Source organism: Mercenaria mercenaria, chromosome 14 (assembly GCF_021730395.1).
Source record: "Mercenaria mercenaria strain notata chromosome 14, MADL_Memer_1, whole genome shotgun sequence".
NCBI lineage: Eukaryota > Metazoa > Mollusca > Bivalvia > Venerida > Veneridae > Mercenaria > Mercenaria mercenaria.
Genome location: NC_069374.1, coordinates 659,859 through 676,543, shown reverse-complemented (window position 1 = coordinate 676,543; position 16,685 = coordinate 659,859). Strand labels below are relative to the sequence as shown.

General features: G+C 35.2%; 1 protein-coding gene across 1 annotated transcript; it reads right to left on the bottom strand.

The window, feature by feature from the left end:
• Window positions 1–637: 637 nt before the first annotated feature.
• LOC128548317 (rho guanine nucleotide exchange factor 26-like) lies at window positions 638–16,002 on the bottom strand. Its single transcript, XM_053522796.1, has 9 exons — window positions 15,821–16,002; window positions 14,685–14,837; window positions 13,595–13,802; window positions 11,246–11,338; window positions 9,766–9,941; window positions 8,485–8,673; window positions 7,715–7,791; window positions 6,780–6,884; window positions 638–3,192 (listed from the first exon to the last, which is right to left on the bottom strand). Exons 1-9 carry the CDS (start codon window positions 15,994–15,996, stop codon window positions 3,044–3,046), a joined length of 1,326 nt encoding a protein of 441 aa, XP_053378771.1. The 5' UTR covers window positions 15,997–16,002; the 3' UTR covers window positions 638–3,043.
• Between the last annotated feature and the right edge of the window lie 683 nt (window positions 16,003–16,685).

Genomic DNA, 16,685 nt, shown 5'->3' with positions numbered 1-16,685 from the left:
TCAGACAACGCTTTTTTTTAACATGATCATTTGATAATGTTGGTAGGTCTATAAATACAGCGCTCTCAACACTTTACAAAGTACAATTTCAACACATTTTCACAGGACCTCAATAATTGTTTTATAAAGGAATATGAGCAAGCCCCAAGTTGTAACAATTCCTACTGTTTCAAAATCCGTTCCCTTCAAACACAAGTACTGTCTTCACTTCTCATTAACACGTGTATAGCTATATATACCCCTTCCAACTGACATGATTTATATACCCCTTCCAACTGGCATGATTTACAGTGTATGAATAATACATAAAGACATAAAAAAATCACATTATTACAGTATAGCATTATGATATGGAAGAGAAGTCAGTAAAATGCACAGAAAATGTAATGATAAATGGTTTATAAATGGTCCGCTGTCCACGCATGTATTACAAATATATAATCCTTTAGGCTAAAATGAATGGTTTTCAGGCCTAAACTCAGATTTTTCTTACAGGCTTCCACTGAGAAAGTCTGTTTCTTTACATATATAATACTTTCAATAACAAATGACATAACTTGTGCATTTTTGCTTGTTTGACTACTTAAAGCTCTGTTTTACATAAACATGATTTTTTTCAACAAGCACAAATATTCACTTTATATAAAAAAAAAAGTTGTAGATAATTGCACTTAATACATTAACATAATCTGTTTGTTCTACCTTCTGTACAGACAATATCTACAATAATTATACAAAATAAGTATAAAATTTAACCTATAGCCTGCTGGCGGCCAGTGCAGACCAGTTATAGTAGGCTGATCATGGTCTGTACTGTTCGCTATTCAGTCAGTAAATTTTCAGTGAACACCCTTTCAAATAATAATTGTATTGCCTAAATTGTATGATGGGCAAACCCATTTTAGAAATTTAGCAGGCTAAAGGTGGTTCATTCAATGGACATAGTATCCCCACTAAAGGTAGCAGTCAGGGTATAAAAAGATTGTAACAAAACAACAAAGGTCCGCAACTCCAGGAAATATTAATATCTGAAATTAAGCCTTTTGAATAGTAATCTACCCTAGGAAGCTGATCTTCTGTGTAAGTATGCATAAAATTGAATGATTTCTATATACTAAGTTTTTGGATGAGGGAAATCTATACCCATTTTGAGGGAGGCACAGAAATGTACCAATATATCTGTGTTGTCATTTTCTTAGTACATGTATTATGCAAAAAGATCTTTTCATGTATTAACATAAAATGCAAAAAGGTAAAACATTTATTTCATCACTAATGAATAAATAAGTTGTATCTGCTTCATTAATCACTGATACAGCTGCATGTTTCACACAATGGCAATGATATATACAAACTGTGTAATCATCTGATATGTCCATATACTTATAGGCCAGTTTAATTCCAGCTAAATAATTCAAGTGAGTAACTGTGATAAAATAAGATGTATTCATAATCTAGTCACTAGTTTTTTTAACTAATGACCTCTGAAGATAATCTTTGAGCTCTGTAACTTCACAAACATTATTATCTATAAGGGATTCATTTTTCTTGATTTCCTGGTTGAGTAAATTGCAGCCAAAAAAAATCCCATTCATTTTATATTTAAAACTTTAAATCCTTTCATTCATGTGCTCACGACATAGCTGTTTTGGTCATAACCATGAAACTGGCCCTTAGCCTGCTAGCAGCAAGTGATTCTGCCTTTGTGACCAGTGCAGACCATGATCAGACTGCACATCAATGCAGTCTGATCACAGTCTGCACTGTTCGCTATTCAGTCAGTAAATTTTCAATGAACACCCCTTTGAATAATAAATGGTACTGCCCAAATACAGTATCACAAAACAAGAGAAGTCCAATGTAATCATGATTACCTATTAGAAATCCATTAACAAATTAATGACTTATAAAAAGGCTTTACTTTCATGACATGGACATTGACAAAAGGCTGACAACAAAAGCTGTAATATTTCAAAAATTTCAGTCGAGCTAGAAGTGTGACTGCAATTTTAATGAGAGACAATATTCACTTTGATAATACAGATGGAAGTCTGACAATAGCACCAAGCATACCACATTTAAAGCCCTGTTGCAGACATAACCACTAGTAAGCAATTGCAACTCTTGCCTACTTATCTTCTAAGTAAACTGGTTTCAATTTGAGTTGTTTAAAATAATTATTTGGGTAACTATTTATGTCTACTAGCTCAACAGTAGGAAGGTTGTTACAGTGCATGCTGATGGCAGAACAGAAAATTGTCGTAACTGCTTGATTTAATAAGAGTTACAAACATTTTCCATTCAACCCCTTGACGTATATTTTCAGTACTAGTATTTTTGTTAAATTTTACATGTTGCAGTTGAAAATAAAAACATACTGATCAAGTACACTTTTACATGAAAAAGGTTGCTTCTATCATGAACCGGCAGTGAAGATCAGAAAATCAAAGTTGAAACTTTATATAAAATATCTTTCAGTTTTCCTAACGATATGTCTTCTTACTACCATGTTATAATAGCACCATTTAATATCATGCAAATATCATTCTTTCTTTTGAAAATATCATTCTTTCTCTATCACAAACTCTGACTGTGCTTCAAAATAATTATCACTGTTACAGGCCAGGTAACTTGCCCAAAAACTCATCATAAGCGGAAAAGCTGAAATTTGCTACTAAATATAATAATTAAAGATATGTCTTTCCCCAAGATAAAATAATAACAGGAAGTTCTTCATGTCTTACAATAACACAAATCAATAACAATTTGTATTTCAGACATGAAAAAAGCTGCAGTATTGTGACGTAAAAATAGTTATTTTGCATTTCACTTCCTCTTGTTCCTCATCCATGTACAGCAGGATGCAGCCACTTATTCATTATCTGTGATACAATGTCAGTCTGGCTCCCTGGCTGCATGGGTATTTTTTCATGTACTGCAAACCTTTTATAAGTAAATCTTGGAGCCTCTTAAGAGACAGGCGCCAGTCTATTACAATTTAACAGATGAACTGTTGTCTCTATACAACCGTCTATGTCCTGTGCTAGCTGCCGTAATCTTGTGATGCTGACATTAACCGGTATTTCATGCGGAGATTTCGTGCACGTACGTGAGAGTTGACAATCTCGACAGTGTGATCCTTGGGGAACCAGCCCCTTTCACCATCTCGTAGTCTTTCTCCCTCATACATACCTGTAATAAACACAGCAAATACATAAAAGTCAAACCAGTATTGTGTCATTTTGTATGATCCCTTTGCATAAATATTAATTTACACAAGTTTACCTGCTAGACTTACTAGGTAAAATGCTTACTTTTTTATCATTGTTTCACTTTGTTTGTTGCAGAATTATGAAAACTGCCCTTTTGTGTTAATTCTTGCATAACTTTATAACATAAAGGAATGCAAGTGCCATTTTTTTTTTTTTTTTACTTTTTCTTGAACACCTTTACCGTTTACAACAAATATTAATTTTACATGACAGGACTCAAAAATTAAAATGCAGACATTTCCTTTCTGTTTTATTTACAGTAACCACCATTGACATAAGATCATGGGCAGCTTCTCTCATCTTTTAACATGCCAAACATGGGACTCCAAAATGATTTTAGTATTTTTTGATGGAGGAGCTTGGGCTTTAACTCAAAAGCCTAGTTCTGTAGTCCAGTAGGTTCTGTCAGATGTATTAATTTTTCACACATCTTCGAAAATATGTTTACATTACAGAAACACAAAATTCTGCATCACTTTTTCCCATATTTTTAACAAGAGGACCATGATGGTCCTGAATCGCTCACCTCTTCCCACATGACCCAGTTTTGAGTATGACGTCATTTTTTCTATTATTTGACACAGTGACCTAGTTTTTGAGCTCATGTGACCCAGTTTTGAACTTGACCTAGATATTATCAAGATAAAAACTCTGACCAATTTTCATGAAGATCCATTGAAAAATATGACCTCTAGAGAGGTCACAAGGTTTTTCTATTATTTGACCTATTGACCTAGTTTTCGAAGGTACGTGACCCTGTTTTGAACTTTACGTAGATATCATCAAGGTGAACATTCTCACCAATTTTCATGAAGATCACATGAAATTTATGGCCTCTAGAGAGGTCACAAGGTTTTTCTATTTTTATACCTACTGGCCTAGTTTTTGATCGCACGTGACCCAGTTTCGAAACTAACCTAGATATCATCAAGGTGAACATTCTGACCAATTTTCATGAAGATCCATTGAAAAATATGGCCTCTAGAGAGGTCAAAAGATTTTAATAATTTTAGACCTACTGACCTAGTTTTTGATCGCAGTTGACCCAGTTTCAAACTTGACCTAGATATCACCAAGATGAACACTCAGACCAACTTTCATACAGATCCCATGAAAAGTATGGCCTCTAGAGAGGTCACAAGGTTTTTTTATTATTTGACCTACTGACCTAGTTTTTTAAGGCACGTGACCCACTTTCAAACTTGACCTAGCTGTCATCAAGGTGAACATTGTGACCAATTTTTATGGAGATCCATTCACAAGTATGGCCTCTAGAGAGGTCACAAGGTTTTTCTATTTTTAGACCTACTGACCTAGTTTTTGACCGCACATGACCCTGTTTCGAATCTGACCTAGATATTATCAAGATGAACATTCAGACCAATTTTCATACAGATCCCACGAAAAATATGGCCTTCAGAGAGGTCACAAGATTTTTCTATTATTTGACCTACTGACCTAGTTTTTGATTGCATGTGACCCACTTTTGAACTTGACCTAGATATCATCAAGATGAACATTCTGACCAATTTTCATGAAGATCCAATGAAAAATATGGCCTCTAGAGAGGTCACAAGGTTTTTCTATTATTTGACCTACTGACCTAGTTTTTGAAGGCACATGACCCACTTTCGAACTTGACCTAGATATCATCAAGGTGAACATTCTGACCAATTTTCATGAAGATCTCATGAAAAATATAGCCTCTAGAGAGGTCACAAGGTTTTTCTATTTTTAGACCTACTGACCTAGTTTATGACCGCACGTGACCCAGTTTCGAACTTGACCTAGATATCATCAAGATGAACATTCAGACCAACTTTCATACAGATCCCATGAAAAATATGGCCTCTAGAGAGGTCACAAGGTTTTTCCATTATTTGACCTACTGACCTAGTTTTTGAAGGCATGTGACCCAGTTTCGAACTTGACCTAGATATCATCAAGGTGAACGTTCTGACCAATTTTCATGAAGATCTTGTGAAATATATGGCCTCTAGAGAGGTCACAAGGTTTTTCTATTTTTAGACCTACTGACCTAGTTTTTGATGGCACATGACCCAGTTTCAAACTTGACCTAGATATCATCAAGGTGAACATTCTGACCAATTTTCATGAAGATCTTGTGAAATATATGGCCTCTAGAGAGGTCACAAGGTTTTTCTATTTTTAGACCTACTGACCTAGTTTTTGATGGCACGTGACCCAGTTTCGAACTTGACCTAGATATCATCAAGATGAACATTCTGACCAACTTTCATAAAGATCCCATGAAAAATGTGACCTCTAGAGTGGTCACAAGCAAAAGTTTACGGACGCACGCATGCACGCACGGACTGACGGACGGACGGACGACGGACACCGCGCGATCACAAAAGCTCACCTTGTCACTTTGTGACAGGTGAGCTAAAAACAATATTATATAAATCTGTAAATAAGATCTACATCCTCTGCTTGAATGGACAAAGTCTGCCAAATTCTTATGTTAAATGTATTCTTCACTTAATTTTATAAGAGAAATTTGCAGATATCTAATTAAACAAGAGCTGTCCATAAGACAGCGCGCCCGACTTTTTTCAGCGCTTGACTCTGAATTAGAGCTTTGCCAGTAAAAAAAATCCAAGTTTAGAAGGGACATAACTCTGTCAAAATTACAATCAGAGTTATGGGAATTGTGTCTCCTGGTGTAGACTTTGATAATAAATAACTATTTAGAGTTTCAAGTCAAAAGCTTTAATAGTAACAGAAATATTTGACTTTTAACAAAAAATTCTTAGTTAAAAAGGGGTATAATTCTGTCAAAAGTCAAATCAGAGTTATGGGGATTGTGTCTCCTGATGTAGACTGTGATAGTAAATAAGTATTTTAAGTTTCAAGTCAAATGCTTTGATAGTAACAGAGATATTTGACTTTATCGAAATCTGTAACCAAAAATACTAAGTTAAAAAGGGGCATAATTCTGTCAAAATTCAAATCAGAGTTATGGGAATTGTGTCTCCTGGTGTAGACTTTGATTGTAAACAACTATTTTGAGTTCCAAATAAAAAGCTTTAATAGTAATAGTGATATTTGACTTTATCATTTTTTTAAAAAAATCCTAAGTTAAAAAGGGGCATAATTCTGTCAATATTCAAAAATCAGAGTTATGGGGATTGTTTCTCCTGGTGTAGACTTTGATGGTAAATAAGTATTTTAAGTTTCAAGTCAATAGCTTTGATAGTAACAGAGATATTTGACTTTATCAAAAACTTTAACCAAAATTTCTAAGTTAAAAAGGGGCATAATTCTGTCAAAATTCAAAATAGAGTTATGGGGATTGTTTCTCCTGGTGTAGACTTTGATAGTAAATAACTAAGTTTCAAGTCAATAGCTTTGATAGTAACAGAGATATTTGACTTTATCAAAAACTTTAACCAACGGTGACGCCGACGCTGACGCTGGGGCGAGTGCAATAGCTCTACTTTTTCTTCGAAAAGTCGAGCTAAAAACAATTAATAAAATGTGTACCATCTTCAAGCTTCTTGAAGACATTGACAACATCTGATTCGTCTAGGGTAAGTTCATCTGGTTCTTGTGCTGTATACGGCTTTATACACTGTACTTGTGGACAATCTGTCAGGCAAATATATCGCATTATTAACTACTGTGTTCTATAAAATTTAATGATCATTTATCATTCTTTACTAAATGTGTCTAAATTGATAAACACAGCTTTAACTGCTCCTGTGTATGAAGAACTGTTCCACGTGCAGCAGAGATATGCAACAAGTCTCATTGAACCCTTCTTTTTCAAGTATTTTAAGGGATTAAGGCCAGGTCATAATCATGTATAAATACTGGAGGCAATTTCTACTTTCTGGCACTAACATGTCAATATAATAAGCCGTGATCATGTATATTTAGATTCTGAAGCACTGCTGTTGTTTATTTCAGCAGCTGTTACACAAATGATTTTTTTAAAGAAATATTATTAATTCTAAGCTTTTCAGTATTTCTTTCAGGTAACAAGTAAGGTGATTTCCTGGGTGTTTTGGGAACCATCATAGCTATTTTCCCTGAGTATTTTTGACTGCCCCCACAACAACAATGACATTAATAACGTTAACAAAGAAATACCATGTAAATACATACATTTAGAAAATTCTTATTTTCAGTTGATATTATTTTTATCCCATAAATTTATTGTATTTTTCACTAAAACTGATAAAAAAGAAAAACGTCTGTAGCCATACCACACTGGCAAAAACCAAAAGTAGTGATTTTAGAAGGTGTTTGTTTACATATAATAAAATATATGAAAATTCATTACATCTGTTTAGACAAAGGACTAATCTTTAGTGTCTGAACTAATGTATGGAGAGTTTGACAAAGAACCTTATCTATCTGTAAGCCTACATTTAAACACTAGCATAAAAACTGTAGTAGATAAAGTATAGTTTTACCCCATTCTTCATATATTCTCTGGTCATCAGTTACTTTAACAGGTGTCACGGCATCTATCCAGCGAGCTCTATCACTCCTACAAATATGGTTTAAAATTCATGAAAATCATACAAAACATATCTATCAAAGTGCGTAATGAATTGACAAGTTTTGGACATCACATCTAAGAAGATAAATCAGAGATTAAAGAAAGCTGGTGACAACCAAAATTGAATACTGACAAACTGAACTTCACAAAATATAAAATCCAGAACTTTTAAATGCTAAATTACTAAAGTCCAATTATGACTCTGAAACAATTACAGATTCAACCACCATTTTAAATTTCAGTCTTCAATTACAGTCCTGTAAAGAATACACAAAACTAACAAAGAACGCTGTGAGGTAGTGTAGTTGGGGGATACCAGATTGCTAAGTTGGTCATGACAACGCGGCTTAATATTAATCACTAACATCTGACTCATATTCATGGAAATTTAGACTCTACAACTTAAATTTAAGACACTAAAATGGTAATTTTTCGATTTTTCCATTTGCTCAGTTATTGTTATACGAGAGCAGATACTAATGAAACTGTGTATGGAAGTGTATTAGAGAAGTATATGCAGTTAACTAAGTAATGGCATTCTGAATATTTGTTATTTATAAGACCTAAGTTTAAAGCTTCAAACACTGAAGAACCTCAGGGCCCCAAGAAAGAAGAGTGATTCAAATAAGCTGTAGGCTTTTTTTCCTGATCAAGCCAGAATAAATAATTTAATCCACTCACATTGAATTACAGGCAAACACTGTCTCCACTTGTTTTTTCTCATGGTTCTCTAGTATAACAAGAAGGAATAGATTTTTGCAGCCACTTGGTACACCATGGGGAAGAACTCTTGCATTCTTCTCTGGGTTGTCTATCAATTCGATATGTAATGTGATGCGTTGACCATAGTCGGTAACAATATATCTATCACTGAAATACAAAAACAAGTTTCATACTGATACTCAAATGAATCAGAAGAAACAGTAGCATAATTTATTTTATCCTAACTGATGAAATACAGTTTTTTATCAGTGAGATATAATCCATATCACTCACTGCATATCACTCACTGTAAATGCCAATCTACTTGTACATCGTGTATAAATTTTAAATTATTTGCTTAAAATAGGATGAAAATTGTAGTCGCACTTTGTTCTTTATAGTATATTTCTCCATTCAAGTTATTTTACTTCATGAGAATTTCATAACGTTGTGCTGCAAAATATAAAATAAAATAGAACTTTATGTTGTGTGCGGCTTTCTAAAATCACAACACGTCTGATATCAAATCTGTTAATGCGCATCTGTTTCCCGCAATTAGATTAAAATTTGGTGCAAAATTCACATCTCAACGTACTTAAGCAATAAAAAGAAAATCTGTTTGTTTTTCATGAATATGGAATATATCTCACGCTGGTCCTTTTTGTCATAATGTCTACCAGGTGTCTGTTTGAGACAATAAAGATCATATACAAAGCTGACTTCAGATTTTCTTACTCGTTTCCATTTTATCACAAAATAAAACAAGTGTAACTGCTTTTAATGTGTACTGTGGCTTAAGGTCAGGTACTTCACTCCTTACATACAAACTAAATTAGAAATAAATCTTACTCACAATCAGACATTTTTTCATTTATTTTGTTGGGTTTAATGTTGCATCAACATAATTATAGGTCATATGGCGAGTTTCCAGCTCTGATGGTGGAGGAAGACCCCAGGTGCCCCTCCGTTCATTATTTTATCACAAGAGGGCATCTGGGTAGAACCATCAACCTTCCGTAAGCCTACTGGATAGCTTCCCCACACAAAAAATTCAATGCCCCAAGTAAGGCTCGAACACACATCGATGAGGGGCAAGTGATTTGAAGTCCAAAACCTTAACCACTCGACCACGGAAGCCCCTATCAGACATCTTAGGTGTTAAAAAAAAACACAGGTTATCTCAATTGTAACTAAACATCTTTTATAATACTTCTGATTTCAGCAGCATGGAACAAGATCAATCCTACCTTAAAAACTTACCCTTTTTTCTTCGTGATTAATATCATATCATTAAATAGGTAGATATGTAAGGACTGTTTTCCAGCTCTAGCTTTGCCGAAGGGAAGACGACTAGCTTGGTCATTCGCAATCTTTGTTACCTCCCCTTGTTTTACAAGGTAACGTGAAGATGATATGAGGGGTATCTGAGCAATTTCCTGGAACAGATTATAATCATTGCATCTAACACAATTAAAAATATGCAAATGAAAATGGATAGTATCAAATCGAATTATGTGACAATTTCAATTTTCAGAGTCAAAATATATATATTTAAACAAGAGGACCATGATGGTCCTGAATCGCTCACCTATCCCCACATGACCCAGTGTTGAACTGAGTATGACATTGTTATTTCTATCATTTGACAAAGTGACCTAGTTTTTGAGCACATGTGACCTAGATTTCATCAAGATAAAAAATTCTGACCAATTTTCACGAAGATCCATTGAAAAATATGACCTCTAGAGAGGTCACAAGGTTTTTCTATTATTTGACCTAATGACCTAGTTTTTGAAGGCACGTGACCCACTTTTGAAGTAGACCTAGATATAATCAAGGAGAACATTCTCACCAATTTTCATGAAGATCTCATGAAAAATATGGCCTCTAGAGAGGTCATAAGGATTTTCTATTTTTCGACCTACTGACCTAGTTTTTGACCGCATGTGACCCAGTTTCAAACTTTACCTAGATTTCATCAAGCTGAACACTCTCACCAATTTTCATGAAGATCCATTGAGAAATATGGCCTCTAGAGAGGTCACAAGGTTTTTCTATTTTTAGATCTACTGACCTAGTTTTTGATCGCACGTGACCCAGTTTCGAGCTTGACCTAGATATCATCAAGATGAACATTCTGATTAATTTTCATGAAGATCTCTTGAAAAATACGGCCTCTAGAGAGGTCACAAGGTTTTTCTATTTTTAGACCTACTGACCTAGTTTTTGATGGCACGTGACCCGGTTTCGAACTTGACCTAGATATCATCAAGATGAACATTCTGACCAACTTTTATAAAGATCCCATGAAAAATGTGACCTCTAGAGTGGTCACAAGCAAAAGTTTATGCACGCAAGGACGGACGGACGACGCGCGATCACAAAAGCTCACCTTGTCACTTTGTGACAGGTGAGCTAAAAAAACAAAAAACACATAACTTAACAAAGTGTAAAATACCGAGCTATACTGAGTCCAGGGATATAACTGAATTGGCCTTTGCTGATAGAGAATTATAAAGATTCATGACTTTGTTCCTGCCTGCTCAAATTTTCAATTAACCTATCAGCACTAATTTTTCCAGCAACCCTTGACTCAATGAAATGTACAACAATCTGTCATATGAAAGGACAACTGATTTAATTGTATATTAACTAATAAGTTTTCTATATTGCAACTGTTAATATCAACTCTTATTTCTAAAACTGCATACCTGGTTTTGTCCAGTGTATTTGTACATACCTTATTTGCAGGAAAGTCTATCTGTTTTGCTATATGATACATCTGTTCTGTCTGTTGCATCTTTTTAGCACCATCATTACATTTCTTTACAACCTAAATTATATATAACATACATTTTTCAACATTTGCAATTTGGTATTACACACAACTAATAAAACCAAAGTCCACTACAAATGATAAAGATACAGTCTAAACACTGTTGGAACCTATGCAAATTTTCAAATGTAACAATATTCTTTTAATAATATGAAACCTAGTCCAGAGGACATAATTCCATGCAGAACAATATCAATTCTACAAGGCAGTCTGAAAGACAGCTAAATCCCCCGCCACTGCTATGGATAGTGAAAGGGTAAACCTTTGATTTTAGCTGTGACCCTGACCTTGAACTGACATGGCTGACTCATGAATTCTGCACAACGTCTTGATGAGGTGATCATTTGACCAAAGTTTCATGAAAATCCTTCAAGGGGTTTAGGAGATACAGAGCTGAAACCTTTGACCTTCAGTTGTGACCTTGACCTTGAGTTGACATGGCTGACTCATGAGTTCTTGATGAGGTGATCATTTGACCCAAGTTTGATGAAAATCCTTCAAGGGGTTAAGGAGATACAGAGTGGACACCAAATTGAAGGCTCAAACCTTCGACCCTTAGTTGTGACCTTGACCTTGAGCTGGCATGGTTGACTCATAATTTCTGCATATCGTCTTGGTGAGATGATCATTTGACCCAAGTTTTAAAAAATTCCTTCAAGGGGTTTAGGAGATATAGCGCGGACACAAAATGGAAGGCTTAAACCTTTGACCTTCAGTTGTGACCTTGACCTTGAGCTGACATGGCTGACTCATAAGTTCTGCACATCGCCTTGATGAGGTGATCGTTTCACCCAAGTTTTATAAAATTCCTTCAAGGGGTTTAAGAGATATAGAGCGGACACAAAATGGAAGGCTCAAACCTTTGACCTTGAGTTGTGACCTTGACCTTGAGCCGGCATGGCTGACTCATAGATTCTGCACATGGTCTTGATGAGGTGATCATTTGACCCAAGTTTTATAAAATTCCTTCAAGGGGTTTAGGAGATATAGAGCGGACACAAAATGGCAGGCTCAAACCTTTGACCTTGAGTTGTGACCTTGACCTTGAACCGACAAGGCTGACTCGTGGGTTCTGCACATCCTCTTGATGAGGTGATCATTTGACCCAAGTTTCATAAAAATCCTTCAAGGGGTTTAGGAGATATGGACTGGACACGATTTTGTTACGGAAGGAAGGACCGACGCAGACCATTCCTATAATCCCTCCGCCACGGCGGGGGATTAAAAATGCAATGAACTTTCATCAACCAGGATGACACATTTCCTGAATTTAATGAGGCAAAGAAAAAATATGTGAAATGTGTATTTTTATAATTCTGCCTAAACAAGGTTTATAAAACTTTTATCTTCCTTCAATATATTCTGTTTTTTACTAAAATTGGGTTATTATAGCAGGACCTTGATCAGTAATACTGTGAGATCATTAAAATTCGCTGGCATGAAATTTCGCGCAAACGTGAAGAAGGACTGTTTCACGCGGGCTTAAATTTGCGCATTTTCAATTTTAGAAAGGGGAAATATAATCAAAAAATAATATTAGCGCGGTCTTAAATTCGCGCATCGGTCCTAGCGCAAAATACACGAAAATTCGTCCTACGCGAATAAAAATGATTTCACAGTATTGTATTTGACTTGAGCCGATTTTGTCAGACCCACTTGCACCTTGTGTGATCCGATCTTGCAAAATCCACAACAGCCGAATCCGTTGCAGATCAAGGGTACTGCTTTTATGACCCTTTTATCAATTGCATACCTATTTCTGGTGTCGCACTGACCAAGATTGGCTTTAAATTTAATTTTAGACAAAAAAGACTGAAAACTTGTTTAAACCTGTGATTTTTTTTAAAGCAATCAAGATCAAGACACTACCATTAAGCCATTTCTTATTTGATGTCATAACTAAAGCCAGTAGTCCCATTATTTAATCTGACTGGAGCTGAAAATGGGGTTTTGTATCCGTTAGCCCTTACCGTGCTGGACACGACTGGTTTTGCCTTTGCGACCAGTGTAGATCATGATCAGCCTGCATATTTGTGCAGTCTGCATAAGATCTGCACTGTTTGCTATTCCACTAATATCTTTTTGGTAAGCAACCGTTTTAACAGTTAATGGTACTGTCCGAACTGATCATTACAGAAATTTAGGAGAGTAAAGGTTAATGAAATACAAGCTGTATTTCAGACAGAAAATGTGTAGGTATATAACAAAGGACAACATTGATTTCTCCAGATCAATACTACCAACTGTGCTTACTTTGCTTTGAGCATTAAATGCATTGATAGCAGATTTGTGTCTCTCTTTGTCTTTGATAGGGTCCATCCTGTGACAGATAGCATCTACTAGGAGTGGAAGACGGGTAATTCTCTGCATGGGTAATAGTAAGAATGAGATCATCGGCAATCCCTGGCAATCTGGATGGCTTTCTAACCTCTTCAATGCTTCAGCAAACTCAGGCTTTTTCCTAGAGAAAACACAAATATTTAAGAAATCATTTTTTTCGGTGGGCGCTGGGAATGCAAAATGAAAGACAGAATAGTGCTACTTATTTGCTGCACCTATTATATCAACAGTTTCAGTTCTTTAATTTACATAATATTTCCTTTCAATTTAATTACCTTAATCTTTATATTCATTGCATATATATACTGTTGTATTTAACATTAGGATGAGCCTCCTGGCCCTTATTTCATGAAAATATTTTAAATTTGTAAACTGATTAATGTATGCTAATTTGCTTATGTGATTACAAATTTAAAGTATTTTTGAGAAATTAGGGCCTGGACATTCATCTCACCAGTTCGAACAACTGCAATGTCATCTTAGGAACATATGCTCGGACTACATGCGGGTGAAGTCAAAATGGCAGCATGTCAGCAATAAGAGGCAGTGACATAACTTCTGTACTTTTCAATTTGTAGTTCAAGCAAAATGAATGCAATATATTTCAATGTAACAAACTGGGAAGATCTTAATATACATTTCAATATTTGGTTAGTTAATTCTATACAATGATCATGACAGACTTTTAACTATTGCAGATAACCCACAGATAGCTTGGACTTAACTTACATTAAATCTTAATAGTCCCATCTTGGAATGCTAACTTTCTTTAACCTTCAGCCTGCTAAATTTCTAAAATGGACTGATCCATTATTCAATTTAGGCAGTATCACTTATTATTCAAAGGGATTTTCAGTGAAAATTTACTGAATGAACAGTGACAGTGCAGACCACGTCCATGCAGACTGATCTTGGTCTGCACTGGTCACAAAGGCAGAATCTTTTGCCACCAGCAGGCTAAAGGTTAAATTTGTAACTGCCCTATTTTGGAATGCTAACTTACTTTAAATCTGTAACGGCTCTGTCCTGGAATGCTTGGTTGCTACAGTAATGTACATAACACTCAAAGTATTTGGAGGAATGCTCAGTTATAATATCACAGACATCAGATAAAAGTACAGATTCTTTCCACCGAGACTCCAGCGCCGATAAAAATCTGCAATAATAACATTATCATCATTAATTTTGGAGAAAATATTTCTTGCATTTTTCAAAATGTATCCAAACAAATATCTTATGTCTGGAAGTAAAATACTGGTACAAAATCTTCCATGCTTGCAAACCAAAAATTTGATTCACTTTGTTTCATTAAGCTTATGACAATATGTCTTTTCTACTTGAGGTAGTAGACATGAAATGACTTTGGCAAATAACACATTCGCCTTTCACAATTTTGGCACTCTATTGTTTTTACAGAAAATTATGTGCGTGTTGACCTACTTTACAAGCTGATTTGCCTAAGAACATGTAATCTTATGGAAAATCTTGAGTGACAGAACAGGTCTACTAACTTACTTTGGCAATCATTTAAATCTTGTACTAGTACCATCTTGCTCTCTGTATGTAATTATCCAGAACACTAAAGTCTTATGTAAAACCATCCAAAAGAATGTTTGCCTAGCTCTGGGGATCAAACTCATCGTGTTTATGATTGTTTACTTGTAGATTTCTCTACAGATTAATCATCTGATCAGTCTATTAACATAAACTCTAATACGTGTTTCTCTGTTAAAACATTCTTGTGCTAAAATGACGTCACATTAACGTGCGGCGACGTCAATATTTTGTTGCGACCAAGGAAGAATGCTACTATATCTTATCTACTGTTTAAGATTATGGGCATATAAGAACTGAAATAATTTATACCAAAACCGTATTTAAACACTATTCATGCATTCTGGCAGTTATACGTCATACAAATAATTTCACACGGGCTACGCCCTTGTGAAATTATTACGCCAAACGTATAACCGCCCACTGTATATAAATAACTGTTAAAACACTCTCTTGCTTTAAATTATTTCTTAAAATGCCAAACAGAACAAAAACTGAATACTTCTGTTTCATTCATTTTGTCTTTAAAGTATGCCTTAAAATATCTTCCATTAAACTTTACATGAAGTCATTTCTAATACCAACCTTTCACTAGTGTCTCGTATGGCACCAATATTTGAGAAGATCACATGTCGTTCTTGTCGTGTGATCACACATTTGTTTGACAGATCCGAACCTAGCTCATCGGACATTAGGAACACGTCTATGAGAACGTTTAAACTCTTGAGGTATGTTGCTTCAGACGTGATGATCTCAAACATCGACTGTAACAAGAAACAAACAAAATTTAATATCAAACTTAAAGTACAACTGAGCTTAAATTCCAAACTGTACTACATTGTATCAGTATGCTATCAAACAGCCATGTCGGCTCAAGGTCAAGGTCACAACTGAAGGTCAAAGGTTTGAGCCTTCCATTTCGTATCCGCTCTATATCTCCTAAACCCCTTGAAGGAATTTTATAAAACTTGGGTCAAATGATCACCTCATCAAGACGTTGTGCAGAATTCATGAGTCAGCCATGTCAGTTCAAGGTCAAGGTCACAGCTAAAATCAAAGGTTTTACCCTTTCACTATCCATAGCAGTGGCGGGGGATTTAGCTGTCTTTCAGACTGCCTTGTTATTTTATGTTTTTGCCTGTCAAAAATGAAAATCGGTACAGACGAGTTAGATAACAGTAACTGGCTGTATTGGAGTAATGGGTGATTGTCAGAAACTTATGAAAGTCAGGCGTTTTTCGTCACTAGCGTACAAAACTGATATTATAAACTTATGTGCATGTAGTTGTTCTTTTGTACATTTTACACGTAACTTTACGCTTTTGACCAGTTCAAAAAGACTTAATTCGAGGATCGGGGATTGTGTTCGAACGTCTGTAATAAGAATTGAAAGACGATCAATTACTATGACATGCCATTTGCTAATACTAATTGCTACCTGGCAGTAAAT

Bases quoted from the DNA above. Each gene is read 5' to 3' on its own strand.
- LOC128548317 (XM_053522796.1), bottom strand. From the start codon at position 15,996: ATGTTTGAGATCATCACGTCTGAAGCAACATACCTCAAGAGTTTAAAC. The intron at 11,339-13,594 runs GTAAGCACAGTT...TATATAATTTAG, and splicing joins CATTTAATGCTCAAAGCAAA to GTTGTAAAGAAATGTAATGA. The intron at 8,674-9,765 runs GTAAGTTTTTAA...TTTGTATTTCAG, and splicing joins TTAATCACGAAGAAAAAAGG to TGATAGATATATTGTTACCG.